Source organism: Electrona antarctica (genome assembly GCF_951216825.1).
Source record: "Electrona antarctica genome assembly, chromosome: 7".
NCBI lineage: Eukaryota > Metazoa > Chordata > Actinopteri > Myctophiformes > Myctophidae > Electrona > Electrona antarctica.
In genome coordinates this window covers 43,556,185-43,580,035 of record NC_136812.1, presented here as the reverse complement: position 1 = coordinate 43,580,035, position 23,851 = coordinate 43,556,185, and the positions used below count along the sequence as shown (strand labels likewise).

At 42.6% G+C, this 23,851-nt stretch overlaps 1 protein-coding gene across 1 annotated transcript in view; it reads right to left on the bottom strand.

Moving 5' to 3' along the window:
* adgrl2a (adhesion G protein-coupled receptor L2a) overlaps positions 1-23,851 on the bottom strand; it is a 161,977-nt gene that overhangs the window by 50,901 nt on the left and 87,225 nt on the right. Inside the window, 2 exon segments of the mRNA XM_079506221.1 lie at positions 3,517-4,317; positions 13,948-14,057. Coding sequence (XP_079362347.1) covers positions 3,517-4,317; positions 13,948-14,057 — 911 coding nt within the window.

Below are 23,851 nucleotides of genomic sequence, written 5' to 3'. Positions count from 1 at the left end.
CAACAAGGCAGTGACCGCCCCAGTCCACCCAACAACAACGCAGTGACCGCCCCAGTCCACCCAACAACAACGCTGTGACCGCCCCAGTCCACCCAACAACAAGGCAGTGACCGCCCCAGTCCACCCAACAACAAGGCAGTGACCGCCCCGTCCGCTCAAGGACAACAGAGTCAGTCCCTATCTTCCAGCGTATAGCCTGAAAACTCATGTTGTGGGAAAAAAAACTAGCAGTCTGATAAAGCCATCATTAATCTACAAGCAGGGTTAAAAGAGTATTTGTTTTTTTGGTTATCTGTGTCTGGCCTCCTGCACTCCCATCGTTTGTAGCTCATAACAGGCTGTGGGCTAGGCTTGTTGAAGGCTTACTCTAATGTTGTAATCATTAAAAGTGAGTCTAGTTGGGAGCATCAGTTCTCTGACCTTGCAGCTGGAAGCTTGCAGATTGTACAGAGAAAAAAAAAACAACAACAAAAAAAAGAGCACAATTTTACACGGTAAGTAATTATGCAATATTAACGGGACCAGGCTCTGTAGGAGAGAGGATGCTTACTGGATTCATAAACATCTTAATAACTCTTCAGAACTACGTACCCAGATTCCTGTTGAAGCCTGTTTAATCCTGTGTGGGTGAGGTGGCACCGGTGGGTGTGATGTGTGCGTGCGCGCGCGCGTGTGTGCGTGCGTGCGTGTGCGCGTGCGTGTGTGTGGAGCTTGCATGTGAACCGTGCATATACATGTGATGTGAAGGGATATGACGCACGATTAAGGCATAAGCATTGTTATTATGTACATATTCTCTTTAAGACTGTACAAAACAGCAATTACACATTTAGACGTCAATCCTACACTGCCACCAGGAAACAGTCTGCTGGCTTTACGTCTGTGAAGTGAATGTGAGCCGCTCTGAACTGAGCATGCCATCAGGATATGTGGGAGAGCTTTTAGTGACAGCCAAGGGAAAAAAAGTGCCATCATTTATATGTCAACATCAGCCGTGTGGGAGGACAACAGTATTGACATCCTGATGATCATCTTGGACCATTCTCCCGTGCCCTCATCGACTGCAACTCAACACACATTAGTCAGGCGCAGGGCCAGCTCCATGACTCATTTGTCAAGTTGAGCGAGCTGCATCCTCACGCAGTTCAGACGTTAGCGTACAGTCTTCGCAATATAGCCGACATGGCAACAAATAAGAGGGATACACACGGCACAATATACGTAAACACGTTCAACCTGGCATCCCTATTTTTGGGCAAAGGTCCCCCCCCCCCAAAAAAAAACGTATAAAACATTTCACAACTTTAAAAAGCTTGTCAATGACCGCATTTCCACCCACTGTTCGATCATTTTTTTATAATCCTATACTATAGAGTGTGCTGACCAAGGAGTTCCTCCCTGTCCCCAGTTAACCCACGGCAGTGCTCTCGATTCTGGCTATGGGGCTGCGACTACAGACCCCATCGTGAAAATGCTAACAACATTTAGGAGAAGTGAAGAATCGTCTTCCTCTCCCTGCATCTGCCAATGGTCAATTCCTGTGTAGAAGTTCAGCCCACTGAGAAGACATAATGGATACTGATGGACTGACATAGTGTTGTTCATTCTATAGTAGGTTAGGATCGCGGAAATAGCAGATCTTCAAGCTCACAATGCACCACAATGCAACGTGTGGTGTGCTATTTTCACTAGTCGTCTTACCATGAAATGGTATTAAGTGGTTAAGTAGACAATAGGCTTTCCTTTCTAGAGTATTGACTGTCAGTGGAGACAACAATTGGGGAGTGTCTCTCAGACACACAACATATGGTCTCATTTCAGAGAGAACCCTTTCAAAGTATTTTCGGTATAAGTAATCAATGTGCATTCAACAGGTGAATAGATCGATTGAGCGTGCTGCCAGCCGGTGTGCAACCTTTCTCAGAAATTCACACCAGCTGTGCTCAACACAGACTGCAGGAGTCTGCGCCTGGCTTGGCAAGCTGTTTGCACACTGGAAATGTTTTTGGTGAAAGTGAAACAGACCTAATTTATTTTACAACTTATTATAAACTCTGTGTTGAGTGTCTGCTAATGATTAGATAATTGTCTGACACACACACACACACACACACACACACACACACACACACACACACACACACACACACACACACACACACACACACACACACACACACACACACACACACACACACACACACACACACACACAGCTTCACTGCAAAAACTTCCATTTTCATGTAATACAACAGATATTTAATCATAAACCTAGCAGTAGCTTTGTTATTGTTGGGAGGGAAAAAAACCTCAAATGTGTTACATCTGGGCATATAAATAAGGGCATTTTTCAACTTGCTCCCCTTGATCACTGTACTTGCGTTTGGCGCACCCTGCTCTGCATACTAATTGCCAATGAGGTCTGCTTGCAAAGTTCACACTTTTGTTACACTAAAAGCTCACTGTAAGTAGAGTGACACTGTTGGCTGAACCCAATTTAGCAGCCGCCCAGGACTATCAATACCAAAGTGGGCAAAGCAAATACATTAATAAATATTGAGCCGTGGGATAATCTGCCGCGAAGGTTCCGTGACCTCTGTAGCTCTTCACTAACGCCGGCGTGCATTACACTGACTTAGGACTGCGGGTGAGAAGGGGATTAGTATAATTACAGTTATTATACTGTATTCTCAAATCTAAAGACTATCGCACGTCTGGGCGCCCAAGTCTCGTCTTGGCTCTTGACAGTTAAATTAAAAAACATGCGTAGCCGACGTGACCCGGCATGATTGATCCCTCTTCTCCCTGGTGTTTTGCTTAGCCTTCTCTTCTAACCCTCCTCTCCTCCTCTCTCTCTCGCTCAGGCGGGGCCTTGACTCCTCACACTCCACCCCTCAAGAGTATGAAATGTTTATTTAACAGCCGATGGGGGATTTGGCAGTTCAGCACCATCACCGAGGGGAATGACGTATCCTTGCCCCAGGCCAGCCTTTGTACCTGTTTGGGCACGTACTGTATAGCTCCAGCGGCGAGGCTACGTTATCCACCTGCCTTCTCTCTGTCTTAACGCCTTTCTCTCGGGTCGGCATGCAGGATGCGCTCGCAGGGCTCCCATGGGCCTCGGCACGGGGGACTCGGGGAACGCCCCGCTCGGTAAAACCTACCCAAATCCCCCAGACGCTGATCCCTTATGATAGCTAACTGGCTTTGAGGTGTTGTTTACTGCCAAGGCTCCGCTCACTTCGCCCCGTGAGATGCTTTCCTCCTCCTACACTCCAAAGCTTCCGTAACATATCTAGCACATATTATAGATTCTAAATTAAAAATCAGTCAGCCGTGACACATGACACACAGATGTGGGAATAAAGGAGTAGGTAAGGCGCACTTAATAGGACTAAAATCACTCAAAAGAAGAAAAAATAAAAAAAAATAAAAAATGCAATTTCCCATTATTGCGTGTGCAGAGAAAGTGGGAGGTGCAAGTGGGTAAGGGATGGATGGGTGGGGTATGCTTACCATGTCCTGGATCTGGCGGGCCGAACTCCAGATTGTATCTCAGGATGTAAAAATTATTCCACACATACAGCTGGTTATCTCGCGGGTTGTAATCCACAGCCGCGATGTACTGGTACTGGTTGGGAAAGTGGATATCCACGTACTCCCCGCGGTTCTGCTTGGTGTTGTACACGTAATCGATCAGGCTCTTGCTGACCTCGCTCTCGTTGTCTTCGTACGTGGAGCGGACGACGTACAGTACTCCACAGACCATGAAGGCGTTGGAGGCCGAGCGCTTGTCGTAGGTGGTGTCCCACGTGGCCTCGAAGCGCAGCGTGTACGGGTTGAGCTGGCTGATCACCACCATGCCGTTGTTCTGCTCCGTGGCGTAGATCACCCACAGGCCGTTCTCGTCCACCGCCAGGTCGATGTCCGTCTTGCCTCCCCACTTGTAGGGCGACGTGTCGTGGTAGTTGGCGTTGTTGATGATGGCCTCGCCGCTCTTGATTCGAGTCCGCAGGTCAAACTTGACGATGTTGCGCGTACGCTCCTTGTTGAAAAACACGGCGCCGTCGTACACCACGAAGCCCGTGCCGTCCACGCGGTGGGGCAGTTTGTAGGTTATGGTTTGCCGCGCGTTTTGGAAGTCGTCCAGGGAGGAGTACTCAATGAGAGTGTCTGTCCTGTAAGGAGTCCAGGGCATGAAGTAGATTTTCTCGCCGGCCTGCAGCGGGTCTTTGCACCAGGCGCCGGCTTGCTGCTCCGCTTCAAAGAGAAAGGAAGGGTCTCCAACAGCTTTCAGAGTCCCAGGACAAACAAAAACTAGTGATGGGAGAAGAGTAGACATAAGAAACACACACAGGTTAACACAGTGGCAGCAAAACAACTTGGAACAATAATGAAACTCAGTGTAATCTCTAGTGTCTTCATTTGTTTTACGGGTTGTCCAGGAAGAGTAGGGGATTGTGGGTACAGGCACCCGTAAGAGCGGCCGAAAGATGACTAACAGCTATGGCCAATGTTCACGAGCACTAGTGGGGAGTTTGGTTTGTGTGCATATAGGAAGAACAAAAGGAAATAGGAAAGTTGTTAAGCAGAATATATAGATAGTCTGAAACGAACACGAGCCTCGCTGCATAGACATTAACTGTTGGGAGTAGAACAGAAATTAAAGGGAGGGACCAAATAAATTAAGATTAAAATAAAAACTCAAAACAATTTTGTCCTGTAAACAAAAAAAAGCAGCAAGCTAAAGTCACTCGTCGACAGGATGGGAGAGGCTACGAGAGAGCAGGAGTCATCGGAGTCTGGCAGAGTGTTGCACGGGGGCAGGTTGTGCTGCTTAGAGGTTTCTCTCAGTTACGCCACCTCTCCTTACTGTGTTATGTACCTGAGAGGCTTGTCAGTATCGAGTGGTGCAAATGTCACATTTTGAAACAACTCAGTCTCAGTGGGGGCGTGGGGTGGGTGGCGGTAGGGGTCGGGGGGGAGGGGGGGGAGGGGGGGGAGCTTCTCTGAGGCGCACAGAGATCTAAGAGTCGTCAGAGAGAGGAGCAGAAAGTGGTCAAGAAAGAATAACAGGGTGGGGCGAGATAGAGAAGAGAAGAGGCGGACGGGGCTGAGAGGAAACGAGAGTGTAGAAAGCGATAGCTTGGGAGGAGAAAAAAGCCCCCCAGAAACACAGTTACCATGGCATGCTATGGAAGACTGGGAAGCCAGGCGGTGTGTATGGCATTCTGCTGACAAGCAAAAGCATCCAGGGGGTTATGGCGATAGAAAGTCCCCATGGACTGCAGCCTGTACGCCCCCACTTACATCTTAGGCTGCTTACTGTATGTGGGTGTATCATCTTTAGAATGTGTTTTATTTTTACGCCCCGTCTCATTCCCCATGTAGCATTACGTTATCCATTAACATTACAATAGGGGTATACTGGGAGATACTGTATTATACTATGTGATTTTTTTGTCGGGGGCCACTATGGGAAGATATAAGGTTTACAACCAGATGCCACAAAAACAAGGAGCTAGGGTTTAGATCGTGTCTGTTATTTACCTTTTTGCTCCACTTCTATTTTAAGCGTTGGAAGAGAGAATGAAAGGGGTGCAAGGGAAGAAAAAGAGATTAGTATGAATTAATCGCTAAGATTACATAATGCAAGAAACATGAGACATGGACAAAGACAGTCAGGCAGACCTAGGGGAAAAAGGACAGGTGAGAGAAAGATGGGACGCCGCTGACGCACCCTGCCTTGGAGAAAAGGAGCGGTTATTTACATTGAGAGCAGTCTAATTGATCGTGCATGGGATCACGTCCAAATGTTAAGCTTGGTTTATAACAGGAGGGGTCGATTTAGTTTCAGGCACAACTTGAAGGACATCCAACTAACTGTCTGTGAGAATGTAATGTTCATCATTGATGGCAAAACCATCAATATACTCTAAATTAGTTTAGCTTGTGACATTCACCAATCCAAAACATAATCTTCAATGTTAGTTTGTCCCGTAGACAAGAACTTTTATGACAGATTCTATACGGTATGACAGAGCCTGGTAATTAGTGCAAAATTTTTAGCACTAATCATATTAAAATGATCCACACTCAAACAGTTCTAATCAATCAATATACGGATTAGTGCTTTATTTGCACACATTACATGTTAACTTGCTATATTAGGTCAGTCTGGCAGAGCATGGCTCTTATGAGCATGTGACAAATAAATCTGCTTGAATGTTAAGGATGGGTTTGACCATTAATGCATTATGAGTCAGCAAATCATGGTATGATTTAAAAAATTTAAAAATAAAAATAAAAACTTTTCAGTGTTAAAAAAAAAGAAAAACGTTTTCTTCTACTATATGGTCCCATTTTATATTATTTTGCTGGTTGTTTACATCTGTAGCTTCAACGGTTTGTCCAAGGAAGTTACATTATTAAAAAATAAAATAAACGTGTGATATCTTCTTATACACCCATTGCCACAAACCAAACCTAACTCCAGGTGGAATAGCCAGGTTCATAGTGATAGCTGAATACAGTATATATCTGTAGCTCCTCATTTACTCTATCATCCAACACAATCTTAATCCAACGGAAGCAATTTCACCATTCTGGTCATGCTTTCCTTAGCGCATAATATGCTCACTAGCTTACAGTGTATATCTGTTAAATGTTCAACTTAGCCCCAGCATACTTTAGGGAAATTTGACCTTGGTCAAAGGGGTGTCGTACACCAAACCTGCTTTGAGTAACACTGATAATTAATACCACAAGTGATGAAGCCAAATTGTGTTTCTGATAGCTAAAAGGTAGGCCACTACTAGGCCAAGCACTAAAATAAGCGGTTGGAAGATACAATATTGTATTGTACCGTTACACTAATTCACCATGTGAGAACAATGACATCAAGTAAATGTGTGAAATACAGTGATGTACTGTATGTAGGCTATAAAAAAAGAAAAGACGTCTAGCTTAAGGGTTGTGCATTTTTTCTGCACTCATCAAGGAAGTTGATAATGGCCCTAAATCACAGTAGCAAAACCAAATCAGGTACTCACAGTTGAACTGTGTATCCTGAGTTCCAGGGTAAACACTGTGCTTGATTTGTTGCATACATTTGCGGTTTCCAATGATATTCATCTATAAATAAATACTTTTTCTTTTATTAGGCCACTTAGCCATTTTTTTAAACAAGGTCCTTAAACGTTGAAGTGTTTACACTTCACTGTGTAAAGTAAGCTAGTGGTGGTGAAGCGAATAACATTAGCACAATTTAAGAGAGCAAAAGATGGCAAATGAAAAACACACGATTGCCTGAGAATGTCATTAAAACTGCCTACTATCGTTGTTAGAAAAGCATTATTTTGTAATATATTTAGCATTTGTTTGAACAGGGGGGAGATGACATGCACGTTTAGAGAAAAAGCTCCTTCTTTGTTTTTTAAATCCAGTCAAGTGATCAAAATGTTACAACAGGCATGCCTCTATTGACAGCAAAAAGAGAAGAAGACAGAAATCAGGCTGAGAAGAAGCACAAGTAATGCATGGCACTCTGCAGAAGTGATTCGAGGGAACCACAGATACCTAAGACATCAAACAGCGAGGAGAAGTAAACAAATTAACAACGGTCGACTTCCCAGAAGCTGCGCCGGGCCAGATAAAAGAGAAGACGAAAGACCAAGGGAGAGAAACAGAGATGGAGAAAAGGAGAGAGAGGTGGAAATCTGGAAAGAAAGAGTGGTTAGTAAGAAATAAAATAAAAACAAACAAAAAAAGAAATAAAAAGGAGGGAAAAGGAAAGGCAATCATTGTGATCAGAAACTGCTCAGTGGAAGAAGAGAATGAATCAGGGTGGCCAGGAGGTGTCCTGCAGATTGCACAAGGGAAGGGAAGAAGAGTCAGTAACAGTTGGACATTACAGTATAGAAAAGAAACTAAACAAGACACCCAACCACCCAAAACCCCTCTTCCATTGTCACCACGCACCTCTGCTGTCCTGCTCTAAGACTGATTTACTTACACATTATGACTTATTGCATGTTCCATCTTAATCCAATCCGCTCTGTACCTTTACTTTAATAAACTACGAGGCATTTGCCTTCCAGAGTCCGAGGCTCCCTTTGAATTGCATGTAATGTACTTTAGTCCTGACTAGACTGGCCAACTGTCTGTATCAACTTGGCTGATATGTCTGCTGTCCACTGCAGACTCAATTAGTGGCTCCAGCATTATTTAAGCATCAGGAAGCAAATAGAAAAATAACATCATTTAAACTGTACCATACTATGCAAGGGACAATCATGTACTGCAGAGTCTACAGTAAATGATTTCCCCATGTGTACAGTAGTATGGCTACAATAGTATTGTATTGTATTGCATTGTATTGTATTGTATTGTATTGTATTGTATTGTATTGTATTGTATTGTATTGTAGCCATACTACTGTACATATGGGGAAATCATAGGCCTAGTATATAAGGAGTACACAATATAAACTTCTGTAGTAACGTAAAATGTGTATATAACCGAGATAGGCACAAAGCTAAACTAGCACTGATGGCTTAGAAGTCCTGTTAGTGCAGGCAGATATGCCCGTTTTGTCCCCACTTTGTTTTACACAGTAGCATAGCAACAGCCATAGGAGTTTTATTTTATCATTTTTCTCCCACAATTTCAAGAGCAGCCCTTAATGAAGACACTTCTTTGCTTTATGTTCCCTTTTCCAAGGCAATTACCACAGCCAATTGAGAAGGTGCAAGGTGAAGGTGAACTACCATCCCTGGCTTGTGCATGGTGATAATGAGGGTGGCTCTTGACATGAACCACATTATTAACCCATTCAGGCCAGACGTCGAATTTAAAAAAAAATGTTTTCTAAATCATGACAATTTTCTGAAAGATTTGAGGCACATTTTTACGATTTCTCAAAAATAGCAGACCTACAAGTTCATAGCGCGCCACTCGGTGGCGCGCTATGAGCTTGTAGATCTGCTATTTTTCAATAGCTAAATCATAACATAATGTTTAAAACACCAAAAGGGGTTCCCGCCCAAAATGGGTTAAGATGAAAAAAAAGAAAAGAAAAAAGAAAATGGTTGAAATGTACGTGGTTTGTTTCAGGCTTTTTACTTGTAGGTGACAATGCGAAAGCTTAATGACGAGGACAATGGATGATTCATCGAGGTGAAATAACTAAAAGAAAAGTATCTATTACTTTCTGGTATTCAACTGCCATTTAAATGTCAAAGGACACACTAAGACCCTTGGTTAGGGAACCAATGCTTTGGGACTAGGCACGGCCCACCTTCTGGTCCGGGGCTGTCAGCTAAGAATTTCACTCTGCAGTATTTACTCAGGCCAGAGTCATGCTGGGCTCGTGCTCAGATATAACGTCTCTCTCTCTCCTCCTTTTTTAAAAAAGAATTGAGGTGGGGATTATGCTATTCTGTAAGACCCTGCACGTAATTTTGAACAGATTTCTGCCTGCCAAACTCATTTCTCTGTAAACCACAAAGTCTGATGGATTATTCCTAATGTTCAACAGTCAATCAATGGCTACAAAAAAGTTCATGTAGGCCTAAGTATCGGATTTTCACTGCTTGCCTACCCGACACTTGTTTTGCGAGTCCTTCGCATGAAGCAAGCAAGATAATTACATTTATTTATACACCTAGACTGAAATTGAATTATTCATCTTAATATAATTAATTTAGCAAATAATAAAAAATACAGTTAAACACTCCGTCTACGCACTGAAAAAAAACAGCCAGGTTCTAAGAAAACGTTGGTTTTGAACCCGGCACAGGCCCATGAATGCAACAATGTTACGGGCTCATAAACAAGTAAACAATTTCACCAACTTATTTACACCTGAAAACCGGAGATAATAATAATAATAATAATAATGACAATAATGATGATTCTGAATAAAGATTATTCCGGCATTTTGGGGGGCAGCTCACTCTAACCTCTACCACTTCCTTCAAATCTGTTCTGCAGTCACTGATCAGCTTAACAGGGATTTAATATCCAGTCTTGCAAAACATCTTCGGAAGCCACGTATCCTTGAAAATAGGGGACAAATTCCTAAGGTTTTGGGCCACTGCCATTTTTGGTAACTAAATCTTGATATTGAACATTGTATGATCCATCAATGAAAATGTTAGGATCAGTGCAAAAGCTCAGTAAATCCTGCCACACTACAGCTACTCCCTGCCATAAGTCTCACTCTACCGCAACGTCTTGAAAGACCATTCATATTTAATGTCTTCAACAAACTGATTGGTCATCGGGAATACATGGACACTTACAAGAAGAGACGCAGGATTAGTTAGGGGAAAGAAAAGGCACGGCTTACACATCACAGTCTACAACAAGCTAGTTGGTCTTGAGGGGGAAAAGGCTGGACTGGACTAGACAGGACTGGATTCCACCATACGGGGGTGACACTTAGGGGTGGCGGATTCTTTTTGGATTTGTGTAAAAATAGCGATTCTTATTTTCCACGATTCTGAATCGATTCACAATTTTCGAAAATGTTGTTATCTATTAACTTTCTTCATGTTGGTGCCATAATGTTAACTTCCCAGATTCCCTTACCAGCCTCCAAAGTTGTTGTGCGTGTGTGTGCATGTGTGAGAGAGAGAGAGAGAGAGAGAGAGAGAGAGAGAGAGAGAGAGAGAGAGAGAGAGAGAAGCTGTTGCATCTTGTTGCAATCTTTAAAAATATTCCCAATAGCAAATATTCCCGATAGCATTGCTGCTTCCTCACAGCCACATATCTATAGGCTGGAGGGACAACAAGGTCTTTGTTGTGTTATTATTATTATTATTATTAATTCACACTTATCTCTTATCTGTCTTATCTGTCTCTATCGGTTCCTCAAATGAGGATGTTCTTTGAACTCATTTGCAAAGGGAAACGGACTGGAGGAAATGTGGAAAGTTGAGATTGTGAATTGAATTACATTAATGTTATGTATGTCAATTATTTGCAACATGTTTGCATCAGTCATATAGTATTATTGAACACTGAATGACATACAGGCAAGTTTATTGGCAAGGGAACAAGTAAATTAATCGTTTTGAATTGAGAATCGATTTTTGAATCGAGAATCGATTTGGATCAAATCGCGAACCTCAAAAGAATCGAAATCTAATCAAATTGTGGGATAACAAAAGATTCACACCCCTAGTGACAACAATCACTTACCAGGACAGTGGCGATAGGACACGTTCTGTATTCGTGGTCCTATTCTGTGTGGGCACGGCGCTCCTTGAGAAGCAAACAGATGGGACTAAAGTCACGCACGCTTCACAAATTTTAATGTTGGAAGGGACGATCACCAGGGAATCATTTATTAGATACACTTTGCCAGGAGTCGCATATCACAGACGCGTGTTTGTGCAGATCTGACTGATGCCTTGGTGCACACGGAGGAACCAAAAGCCCAGTGCAACAGCAGGTGCGCACAAGTCAAGTGCACCTTAAGGCTAATCCCACCATTAAGGTTTGAAGTTGCACAGCGAGAGGTGCAATCGATAGTTCACTTTCGTATGGAGGCACACGGGCGGACTAGTTGAGAAAACCAACACAGGTGGAGGGTTTGAGGCAAAAGTGAGTATATTTGGCCATGCTCCATTAGGCTGAATCCAATGCTCATTATGGCTGATTCTATTATTAATTACAGGTCCTCAAAGCCTTGCAGACATTAACCTTTGGGTTGTAATGAGGTTTGCTCCCTAATAATGTTCACTTACATATTCTGATTTAACTTCATGGGGAAAATGGTTGGGACAGGCGCCCTGGCACTGTGGAACATCTGTACTATAATTCACAGAATCTCTCTGTGTGTGTGTGTGTGTGTGTGTGTGTGTGTGTGTGTGTGTGTGTGTGTGTGTGTGTGTGTGTCGCACAAAATGTGTCCCTGGCATAACTCAGCCAGCGTCCGACCACTAGCGCCCCTCAAAAATATATGGATCTATCAGCCCACAGGTCTGAGAAAGAGGCAAGATTATATGCGATGATTATAAGAGCGCCCCTCACTTCACACAGGTGTGATTTTTCTTTCTATAATTTTTTTATCCCATGATTTTTTAACCCATTTTTTCACCCGGTGCCAATTGCCAAAGCTGTAATAATCCTGGGCCCTACAATCCCTCGGCCAACCTGGAGAGAGCCCCGAACTGAGCTCATGCCCAATGACTTATTGGTCGCGACCAATGGCTTATAGGTCACGACCTAAAGCTATACGTCGCGACCTATAGCTTTAGGTTGTGACGTATAGCTTTAGGTCGCGACCTAAAGCTATACGTCACAACCTAAAGCTATAGGTCGCGACCTAAAGCTATAGGTCGCGACCTAAAGCTATAGGTCGCGACCTAAAGCTATACGTCACAACCTAAAGCTATAGGTCGCGACCTAAAGCTATAGGTCGCGACCTAAAGCTATAGGTCGCGACCTAAAGCTATACGTCGCGACCTAAAGCTATAGGTCGCGACCAATAAGCCATTGGTTGCGACCAATAAGTCACTGGTTGCGAGTTGCGACCTTGGTCGTTGGTCTACATTTGGAGCTTATCACAGTAGGGGAGGCAGTATAGAGACCAGGATTACTGTATGTGATTTGTGAGGGTACCTTCCCTAGGGGACACGGAGAGAAAATGCAAACTCCACACAGAAAGGCCCTTTCGTCAACCCCGCCTGATTGGCCGAGCTTTGCATAAAATTTGTGTCACGTAACAGTATGAACGACTTGCATCGTTCCCGACATGCATGGCCCCAAATAGGCTGGACGCCATCCTAGTAATGCATCATTTATGGTCTGTTGTATGACTCGTTGAAAATTCTACATAAGTATAAATCGTGGTTATAGGTGATGTTTTACAAAAATAATAATAATAATCTTGGTTAATGGCCTGGTATTAAATTAACATTAGATTAACTTCTACAGACAATATGAAACTAGAATACATGTAATCTGTGCATCAAATACTGCTAAAGTACTAGCTTGCCATCACTGCTACTCTAATCATTTCAGTTCCACCTGATTAGTGATTCTGGCAATTCATGTAATTCCTGGTGATTAATCAGTTAGTAAAGGTTAGATGGGTCTTTTAGCTCCACAAATTGCTAATGAAAATAGAAGCTTAAAGGACAGAGCGGAATTTTAATGCAAAAGGCAATCTAAAGATTGTTTGGGGCTAAATGGCAATGAATATTTTAGCATCCGACGTGCAGCTAAATGTTAACGCTATCTGTTCGCATGAAATATTACCTTGTTGACTTTATATGTAAAGCCGCTCTGTTCCGTTATGTAACGGAACATCTGTTAACATATTTCAACACCTGTTGTACCGAGGGGGTATTGAGCCATTACGGTGCGGTGTTTCTCGACTGATAGTTCTCCTTGCAAGACTGAGTAATGGTGCACTGGTTTGCCCTCATCGGCAGTCAGCGTGACTTCTATCACCCTGCCCCTGTAGTCTGCTACCTCATAACCTGGCTCGGGAAAAGTCTGCTGGAAAACATGGTGAGCACATCAATAATGGAAGCAGCATAGAGGAGGAACAAAGGGTTTCACAGGTCATCTCTTATGGGATGCTCATGAGGTGACACGGATGGAAGGAGAGACAATCGAGGAGGCGCTAGAAGAAGTGTTGGGGGGAGAAGGACAAACCAAAGCAAAACAACTGTAAGAGAGACAAGGGAAGGAAGGATAAACTGAGAGAGAGAGAGAGAGAGAGAGAGAGAGAGAGAGAGAGAGAGAGAGAGAGAGAGAGAGAGAGCACGAGAGAGCGTGCGCACGCGAGAGAGAGAGAGAGAGAGAGAGAGAGAGAGAGAGAGAGAGAGAGCGAGAGAGGGTGGGTTAAGAAAGAGTAGCTAAGAATGAGGCGGGGTGTTGAAAGGCATCCTGGGGGAACATTTCAATTGATGACAGAAGGTTCACACTTACTGTAGGGCACACACTCATACTGGACCTCCAGGTACTTGTAGGTCCCTGGGCACGGGTCAGGGAAGACGTCCGAACCAGTGATCACAATGCACTGGGTCCGATTGTTACACCTGGTCACAAACACAAAGGGGAGGGGCGGGGGGGTCAACTTCAAATCTTTGAAATTTCAGAGAAATCCATACCGTTTATTTCTACAAACACATCCTAAGAAACAGAGGAGTCGCTACAAAACCGCAGCTGAGATTAATTCAGTGCAGCAATGGAAAAAGTACACAAAAACACAGCTCTTCGGGCTCAGAGTGCATGACTACATTTCTGTGGTGGAAGTGGAAGTCGGTTCAGTTCAGTCACAATGGGTGAAACAATTGATGCTTTATGTTAGAACCTTGGCAATGTTGTTCACTGTTGCCGTTTAAGCCATATCGTTTCAAGGTCAATGCCTTTCTGTTCAGTTTCATGCTTCAGCCATTGTTTTTCGCTCTATAGCATATGAGGACACCTACGTGTATGTCTTTTAAAAACGATTTATTGTCCACAAAGTAGAAAATGTATGTCTGGCCTCGTGGGGAAGGATGGTGGGTGGATGGGGAGGGGTGGAAGAACATTTTAAACACAAGGGTTGTATTATTTTTCCAAAATTTGAATATAATGTCATGCATACTCTTTGAATAAATTTAGCTAAAAAAAACAAACCAAGTAGAAAATGTCCCAGATGTGTATAGACCAGTGGTTCACAACCCGTGGGCCAGGGAAGACTGGCGGGCCGAGCGGACATTGCGAGTGGGCCCCCAAATAATTTGCAAAACACTAAGATTTAATTGATAATAGAACATCAATTAAAAATAATAATGTGAATATATAATAACGTTCTTGTGGTATTGTTCTTTAAAACTGTGGGCGTTTTCTAAGCTATACTAGAATAGTTCCAGAACACAATTGACCATTAAAATAAAGATTCTTCGAAAGCCACCCATGATCTGACCACTTAGTGGACAGATGGGCTAAAATAAGTGGGCAGAGTTCCACATTCCACATAAGGTTGGGGAGCATAGGCGCAGACCGTTGCAACAACCCCACACAAGGTATACAACCTCTTGTGACCCTCCTGCCTCAGTACAACATTGCTACGATACATCTCTTCCCCTCTCATCTTGTATGAATAGTGACCTTTAGCATGTTGTGTGTGTAGGAGACATCTCTAATTGAACCAGGAGCACCGTTCATATGTCTGGGGAGTTAACTGACCACCCCCCTGCTGCCACACTGGAACCACGATAATGACATCAATACCTCAGGCGGGCCATCTTTGCGACCAGGCGCAAGAGAGTGGACATAAAGTGATGTGAACAATCCATATCAATAACTCTGTTCTGCTGATTTTGCAGTGCCCAGAGATAATAACACCTCAGATTTACATAACCATTTTCTAAGCACTCAAAGTCGCTTTACATACAGCATACCCGTTTAGACACAGTTCATCACACTAGTAGATTTAAACAATATAAATCAATATTAAATACAACATTGATTGCTAACTGTATAAAACAATCAATCCCTATTTTGGCCGTGTCATTTTTTTTTTAAGAAAAAGAAAATCCAAAATATTGAGATTGTGCTATTTCCACTGCTTTTGAATGACACCATGGTGGAATGAAGTATAAAACATGGTACAGTACATGGTTAATTGATTCATTGATGTCAAAAAAATAAAATAATATAATAAATCTCTCTAGTTGCAGCCCTACCCAGAGATCACATGTGTTTCTTCTAATAAAGGACCAGTGGGTCTGTCACATTAATTACATAATGGTCCAATCGCAATTATTTGTCAAAATCGTTTCCATAGTGAAAGAGGTTCATACATAACAAAGCAGAAATAGCTGATCTACAAACTTCCATATCGGCTATTGTCCCTATATTTCTCTCTTTTTTTATTTCAGTAATTTGACATATCTTCCCTGACTGTGCAATGTGTGATTACGAAGACTAAAAGGCAAACAGAAAAGTGTTTGTGTGTGTGTTTGTTGTGTTATTCACAGGCAGGTAGTGTTGCAGTACAGCAGGGTTCCCCAATAGACACGCGTGCGGACTCGGCCCCCAGCCTGGTACCCTAGTCAAAATATGGCCCTCGAGGAAAATTAATTGGGGAACCCTGCAGTACAGTATAGCATGGGAATGGACCAGCCATGTTGTGTGTGTTCCCAGTACAGTACAGCATGGGAATGGACCAGCCATGTTGTGTGTGTTTCCCAGTACTGTACAGCATGGGAATGGACCAGCCATGTTGTGTGTGTTTCCCAGTACTGTACAGCATGGGAATGGACCAGCCATGTTGTGTGTGTTTCCCAGTACTGTACAGCATGGGAATGGACCAGCCATGTTGTGTGTGTTCCCAGACTACAGTATAGCATGGGAATGGACCAGCCATGTTGTGTGTGTTCCCAGTACAGTACAGCATGGGAATCGACCAGCCATGTTGTGTGTGTTCCCAGTACAGTAGAGCATGGGAATGGACCAGCCATGTTGTGTGTGTTTCCCAGTACTGTACAGCATGGGAATGGACCAGCCATGTTGTGTGTGTTCCCAGACTACAGTATAGCATGGGAATGGACCAGCCATGTTGTGTGTGTTCCCAGACTACAGTATAGCATGGGAATGGACCAGCCATGTTGTGTGTGTTCCCAACTGAAGACCAGCATATCAGTGCTGTCGGGCACAAACCTTGTATCTCCATATTTAAACTTTTTCCATTTTGGGGGCGGGGGAGGGGAATTAATACCCTACTTCATCATACAAGAGCATTGCACAAAATCAAAAAAAATATCAAAAAAAAGGAAGGTTTTTGGACATACAATGTTTCCACCCGACAGCGACAATATCTCATCTGCATGCTGTGGGTACATATTGTACAGTCTTTTGCAGCGCAGTAAAAAAAAAAGAAAAGGAACCATCCGATGAGGGGAACAAACAGCCCTGGTCGGTGTTCAACTGAAAAGCCCACTAAATCATGATAACTCCAGGAGCAGAATTAGCCATTTGAATATTTTTTTTTCTGACCAGCACTGAAGGCAATTAATCTCCCAAGGCTGGCTTCTTTCCTCCACACGCACGCACGTGTGAGCACATACAACTGCTCGCGGACACACGCACGCACGCCCACAGTCACACACACGCACAGTCACACACACACACGCAAAGTCACACACACACACACACACACGCACAGTCACACACACACACACACACGCACAGTCACACACACACACACACACGCACAGTCACACACACACACACACACACGCACAGTCACACACACACACACACACGCACAGTCACACACACACACACGCACAGTCACACACACACACGCACAGTCACACACACAGTCTCACACACACACACACACACACACACACACACACACACACACACACACACACACACACACACACACACACACACACACACACACACACACACACACACACACACACACACACACACACACACACACCTTATTTGAATGTTAAAATAATTCACAGAAAGGGAATAAATGTATTTTTTTCCCCACAAAGGAAGAACATTTACAATTGATTTATTTTGTTTGGTAAAGGTAGCTAGAACCCCATGACATGTGAAACCAAATTTAAAGTATATTTTCTAAATTGACAGCAGTGCAATAACAACAGCATGCATGTCAATTCTCAACCAGGGGAGTGCCATCATTATAAGGCTTAAAATATAAAATATTTTCTTAGCAATTATTCTATTGATTACGTGTTTGATTAATTGATTCATTAATCCATTCATGACGGGAACCCCTTTTGGTGTTTTAAGCATGATGTTATGCTTTAGCTGTTGAAAAATAGCAGATCATTTTTGTAGATCTGCTATTTTTGAAAAATCGCAAAAATGTGGCACAAATCTTTGAACATAGGCTATATTCTTTCAGAGTGAACGTTTTTAAGTAAAATCTTTGCTTCTTGGGGGTCACTGGAACAACATATTTACAGATGCTTCTTGGGGGTCACTGGAACAACATATTTTCAGATGGGGGTCGGCAGCCTATTACATATAATTCTGGGGCTCCTTAACATGAAAAAGGTTGAGAACCACAGACATAGAAACAGAGGTTTTCAGAAAACTGATTTAGAAGGCATTTGTAGAATCGTCGTCAGGTCAAAATGCGCTAAGTAATTGAGAAGTGCATCAATATATTGACACAAAAATGTACTAATAAATATTTGATAATTGACTAAAATCAATTAGCCTATTTTATACTTCGTCATACAACGGTGTCATGCACAAATAGCAAGCTCCCTACGCATTGCATTGTGAGGTGTGATGTGTAGATCAGCAATTTTTGCTATTGCATTTTACTAAATGTTTTCAGAGAAAATGTATTTATTTAATTATTTAAAGAAGAAGAGATTTGAACACTCAAAAAATGTGGAGGGGAGGAAGTAAAGTTTAAAACAAAATATATTCCATAAGAATTCCAACATGTTTTCACCGATAAAGGTCTTCATCAGGGAAAGATGACATGTGCACCCCTATACCCATGTCATTTCTCATGTGTGCGCGTGCTGAGGAGTGGTCTTGCAAAGCATTTTTTCTTTATTATGTGAATACTAGAATTGCATAGAAGTTAAACATGCACCGCCTGCTGGGAACATGTTTTTATTTTTATATTTTAACAGGTAATATTTCAACGGTACAGAGCAGCACTCTCCATATTTTATGCGGACACTTTTCACGAACCCATGCTTTTAGCTCATGTACGAGCATATCAAGCGAGAATAATATAAATGACAATGCTTTACCCAACAGATTGCGACGAGAATAATGCCATACTTGTGATACATTGGCCGATGAAATAGAATGAAATCACGAATAAAATGCATGACACTAATAAGACCTGCCAGTGCCACTGTTCCTCATGTTAATGTATGCAAACGTGGGGAGGCGTTGGACAAAGAAAATATTCGCCCATATTTCCGATGGCTCAATGTGAGTGCAAGTGTTGATAGGTCTTTCTGATGTATTGCCGTAATTTCTGCAGGCTAGGGAGCAAGGGGGTCCCTGATCTATGGGACTGTGAGACTCGCAGCCCGTCTTCTCTATGAAACTGTGGGCATGCCACGGTTGCCACCTCCTGAGACCAATTGCAGAAGCCCTAATGAGCGTTCTAGGCTTGTTGCTAACCCTCAATTTAGGAGCGTAGCATGTAATTGAAATTTAGTTTACCCCCATGAAAAGTTCACCTTTTGGGCCTGCCGAGGCACAAGGTCTCCAAATGAGGACTAATTAAAGATATGTAAAATATGATATTTCTGACTCTGGTGGCTCTGGGGCTACAGAGTAATTAAGTATGTACATAATAAATAATTATGTCGACGGCACCAAGGCAGTCTTTCTCCAGAGTGAACCATTCCATTTTAATCAATGTCTTGATTGCCAATCATGACTGCCTTCATGGGGTAAAGAGAGATGGTATGATTTATCTGAGTAAATGATCTGGTACAGTAGGTTTAAAAATCAAAATGGAAAAGAGATTTACTATAATACTAACTGTGGGTCAGATTACAGCAAAACCTATAAAATATGTTGATACGCAACATTTTCCCCTCATTAAGTACAGATGACCCATTTTAACATTATCAGCTAATTGTTTGAGGATGTGATTAGATATGGTTGCTCTTTAGCTCTTATAAACAATTATAATAATGATTGTATATGATAAAAGTAATCTTATGTACTATTTGTAGCCTCTTTCCCTTGTACACCCATTCATGATTCATTAACCATTTTCAACCTGGTGTGACTATTTTAGTTAACAACGCATTGTGATGTGCTGTAAGTCTGTCGGAAAAAAAAGAGAGAAAATAGAATGCAATAGCATGCATTTTAATGAAATCATTGCTACACAGATGATCTACTCATGTAAATAAGTGTGAGTTCTTCTCAACCTCCACACTTGTACTGGAAGCATAAACCTAGGTTATGTTCTCACTGTTGGCCAGAGAGGCATTTCAAATCTAAGCCCTGACCTTTTGGGAGAGCCAGGCATCAGTGCAATTAAGAAAGTCACTACCACCATCACCACCACACACAAATCCAACGCTTTCTAAAATGAGCACAGTATGCTGACAGCAGAAAGGTATATGATAAGATGCCAACAAGGTGTAACTGATGGCACTCCCGATGCCACGCAACCACGTCCAATTTAACCATCCTACACTGCCAATCTCCCATCATAAAGCATGTCAAAGGAATTAGCTTGCTTCAAGTGAGAAAAATGTCATACATGTTTTTTTTTTGTACCCAGACATGTCCAAGCGCTTACACCATCAGTCAGGATGCTACCGACTGTGTTGCCACCGTACCGTAACAAAATGTTGACTTTGGCACCGCTACGGTTTCTATGCTAACACGATTCTATGTGGCTGTTTGAGTGAATGTTATGGAGGCTGATGATAGTGAATATGATGTGAAACACTACATGTTAGCGCTGGAGTACAGGGAAAAAACACAATATCGTTCCCTCAAATCAGGTACCATGGCCACCACGGTGAATTCCGGCAACCAGTACTCTGTGCAACATTGGCTTCTAATCTGTTGAAGTCTAGATTGTTTTTCTACTGCCTCTCCGTCTCGCCCAACCCCTTGGCACTTCCCAGCTTTGAAAAGACAGAAGGCAGGCTATTTCAAATTCACAAAGCGCAAAAAAAAAGAATATATGGCAGCCGGGGCAAAAAAGCAATTGCTGCGTATCTGGAGGAGAAAGAAAGAAAGGCGGGCATGAGTGAGAGGAAGCCATTGCAGAAAGGCGTACAATTTACTTCCCGTTGCTCCCAGTTTGAATTTCAATCAAATTAGCGTCTGTTAAACTCAAAGTGACCCGTCTAGCTCCATTTCATCTGAAATGCTGATGAGGTTCATGGCACAATTATCAAGGCAGACATCTCTCTCAAGAGGCCGCCCGTTGATAGCAGAGGCCACTAGAAAATTAAATCATTTCCAGGGACTCAAAAACAGCAGCTAAAGAAACAATGCACTGCAAAAGGAAAACACACACTCGCTCCGTCTCACACACGCACCGTATATACAGTGCTACAGAGTCGCTGCGCACGCACGCACGCGCGCACACGCACACGCACACGCACACACACACACACACAGACAGACGCACACACACACACGTAATCACTCTCAATATCAGTAGGGTTTAACCCATTTAAGCCTGACATCGAAATTAAAAAAACGTTCGCTCTGAAAGAATATATATTCAAAGATTTGTGCCGCATTTTTACGATTTTTCAAAAATAGCAGACCTACAAGTTCATAGCGCGCCACTCGGTGGCGCGCTATGAGCTTGTAGATCTGCTATTTTTCAATAGCTAAAGTATAACATAATGCTTAGTTAAACACCAAAAGGGGTTCCCGCCCAAAATGGGTTAACCATTTACCACAGGGTGGTCTAATAATGTTTCAGGAAGTGGGTTGTTAGAAATTAACCGTTTGCATCCAATGACCACCTTCAACATTGTGCCTGACCTAATATCCGGGGGAGACATCCCAGGATCTAGTAATTGCTGTCACATGCTTTGTGTTTACACTATACTTACTGCTGCTCAGTGGGGGTTCTAGCCAAGCAGTGGCTTAGCCAAGGGAAACACTAGCCTGACTTGTGTGTCTCCATCTTCTCCACGACTGATTTTTAAAAATCAGTAATGGCATTATAGTCATAAATAAGTCACATTGCTATCATCCCAGCATCCCTATTTCGGGACATGCATTTGGTGTAAATAGCTGATCTACAAGCTCCGAACGCATCTCAGCGTGATGCACTGTGAGCTTGTAGATCATCCATTTTTTTTGTATTGCCTTGTATAGTGCCCTTGGGAATTCGGTCACCTAAGTATAGGGTTTTTTATTTAAGTGGCTAAGTGGTTAAGCTTTTCAGGCAGAATGCATTGCTGGTGGCTAGGCTTCATTGGCATGTGCTAATTACTTCCGTATTTAAAGTGCCATTGAAAAAGAAGAACCTAAAATGATTGATCTGCCTGTTGAACCAGTGGAGATAATGCAAGGCTCCCTGCTGGTAGCTCAGCCAGTTACAGCAGTGGTTCTCAAACTATTTCACGTCAACGATATATACGATATGTCTTTGGCTGTGGGAGACCAGCGACGCCCAGAGTACTTGTGTAAAAAGAAAAATCGTAATACTTTCAAGACACTGAAGGTGGTTGCACACCGGCCGCGTTTTTCGGAAAACCGATGGAGAAACGCCACTTAAAAATCCGAATTCGCGGCTGGTGTGTGGAGACCTTGAGAGCTTGCATATCTGCTTTTTTTTTAATAGCCAAAGTATACAATATGATTAAAGTGGTTAAAATGATTGTGACGTATTTACCAATTTTGCTGGGGGCCCCTGGTAACCCAACAACCCCCCCCCCCCCCCCCCAATCTAAGAGCTATGTGTAATTTATATAAAAAATATTATAATTGGATTTATTTTATTAGCTGGTGTTTGTCTCACAATATTGATGTTCTCTGTTTCTCAGCTATTGTTATTTTATCATTTCTCTTAACCCATTAAATCCGGGAATGCATCAGTGTTATTTTAGATTTTAGTTTTGGATATTACCAAAATTGCAGATATACAAGCTCTCACTTCTTGCCGCACTGCAAGCTTGTAGATCTGCAATTTTGTTTTTGAAAAATCGCGACAATGTGTGCAAATCTATATTAAAGCGAACGTCCTATGCTTCTGCGGGTCCCTGTAACAAGATATTTTGAGATGGGGGTCCGCAGCCAAATACATATAGTTTTGTGGGTCCTAGACATGAAAAGGTGTGAGCACCACTGATATAGCAACATGAATTTTTCAGAAAACTATTTAAATGGGAGGATTTTAGAAAGACGTTGGTAGAATCGGCCTCAGGGCGGGAACCCCTTTTGGTGTTTTAACTAAGCATTATGTTATACTTTAGCTATTGAAAAATAGCAGATCTACAAGCTCATAGCACGCCACCGAGTGGCGCGCTATGAACTTGTAGGTCTGCTATTTTTGAAAAATCGTAAAAATGCGGCACAAATCTTTGAATATACAGTATATTCTTTCAGAGCGAACGTTTTTTTTATTCCGACGTCAGGCCTAAATGGGTTAACGGGTCAATCAGCGCTTCACGAAAAGCCCTTCTATTGGAGCGAGTTTCATGCCTGGTGAACTGGCGTCCACCCCGTTAGAAGGCCCGGGCTGATTCCGGACCTTTATGAAATCTTAATGGGACGTGCTTTAACACATTTAGGCCTGACGTCAAAATAAAAAAAAAGTACGTCTTCTAAATCCTGACAGTTTTATTAAAAACCCAATGTTTCTATGTCAGTTGTTCTCAAACATATTCATGTCAAGGAACCCCAAATATATATGACATTGGCCGCTGACCCCCATCTGAAAATATGTTGTTCCAGGGACCCTCTCAGTAGCAAAGATTTGAGTTAAAAACTCGCTCTGAAAGAACATATATTCAAAGATTTCAGGCACATTTTCACGATTTTTCAAAAATAGCAGACCTACAAGCTCGTAGCGCGCCACTCGGTGGCGCGCTATGAGCTTGTAGATCTGCTATTTTTCAACAGCTAAAGCATAACATAATGCTTAAAACACCAAAAGGGGGTTCCCGCCCAAAAGGGGTTAAATAAACACTAACACACCATATGTACGGAGAGGAACTACAAGGCAGTGTGCTGTCAGGCGGCAACAACCAGCTCCTTGGAGAGCATCGCAAGCACTCCTGTCACTGATATAAATAGTGTAAAGCACCTAGCATTATTCAATGGGCCAAACATCTGATGGACAGGCTTTTTATTTATTTATTTGTTTGTTTGTTTTTACTTC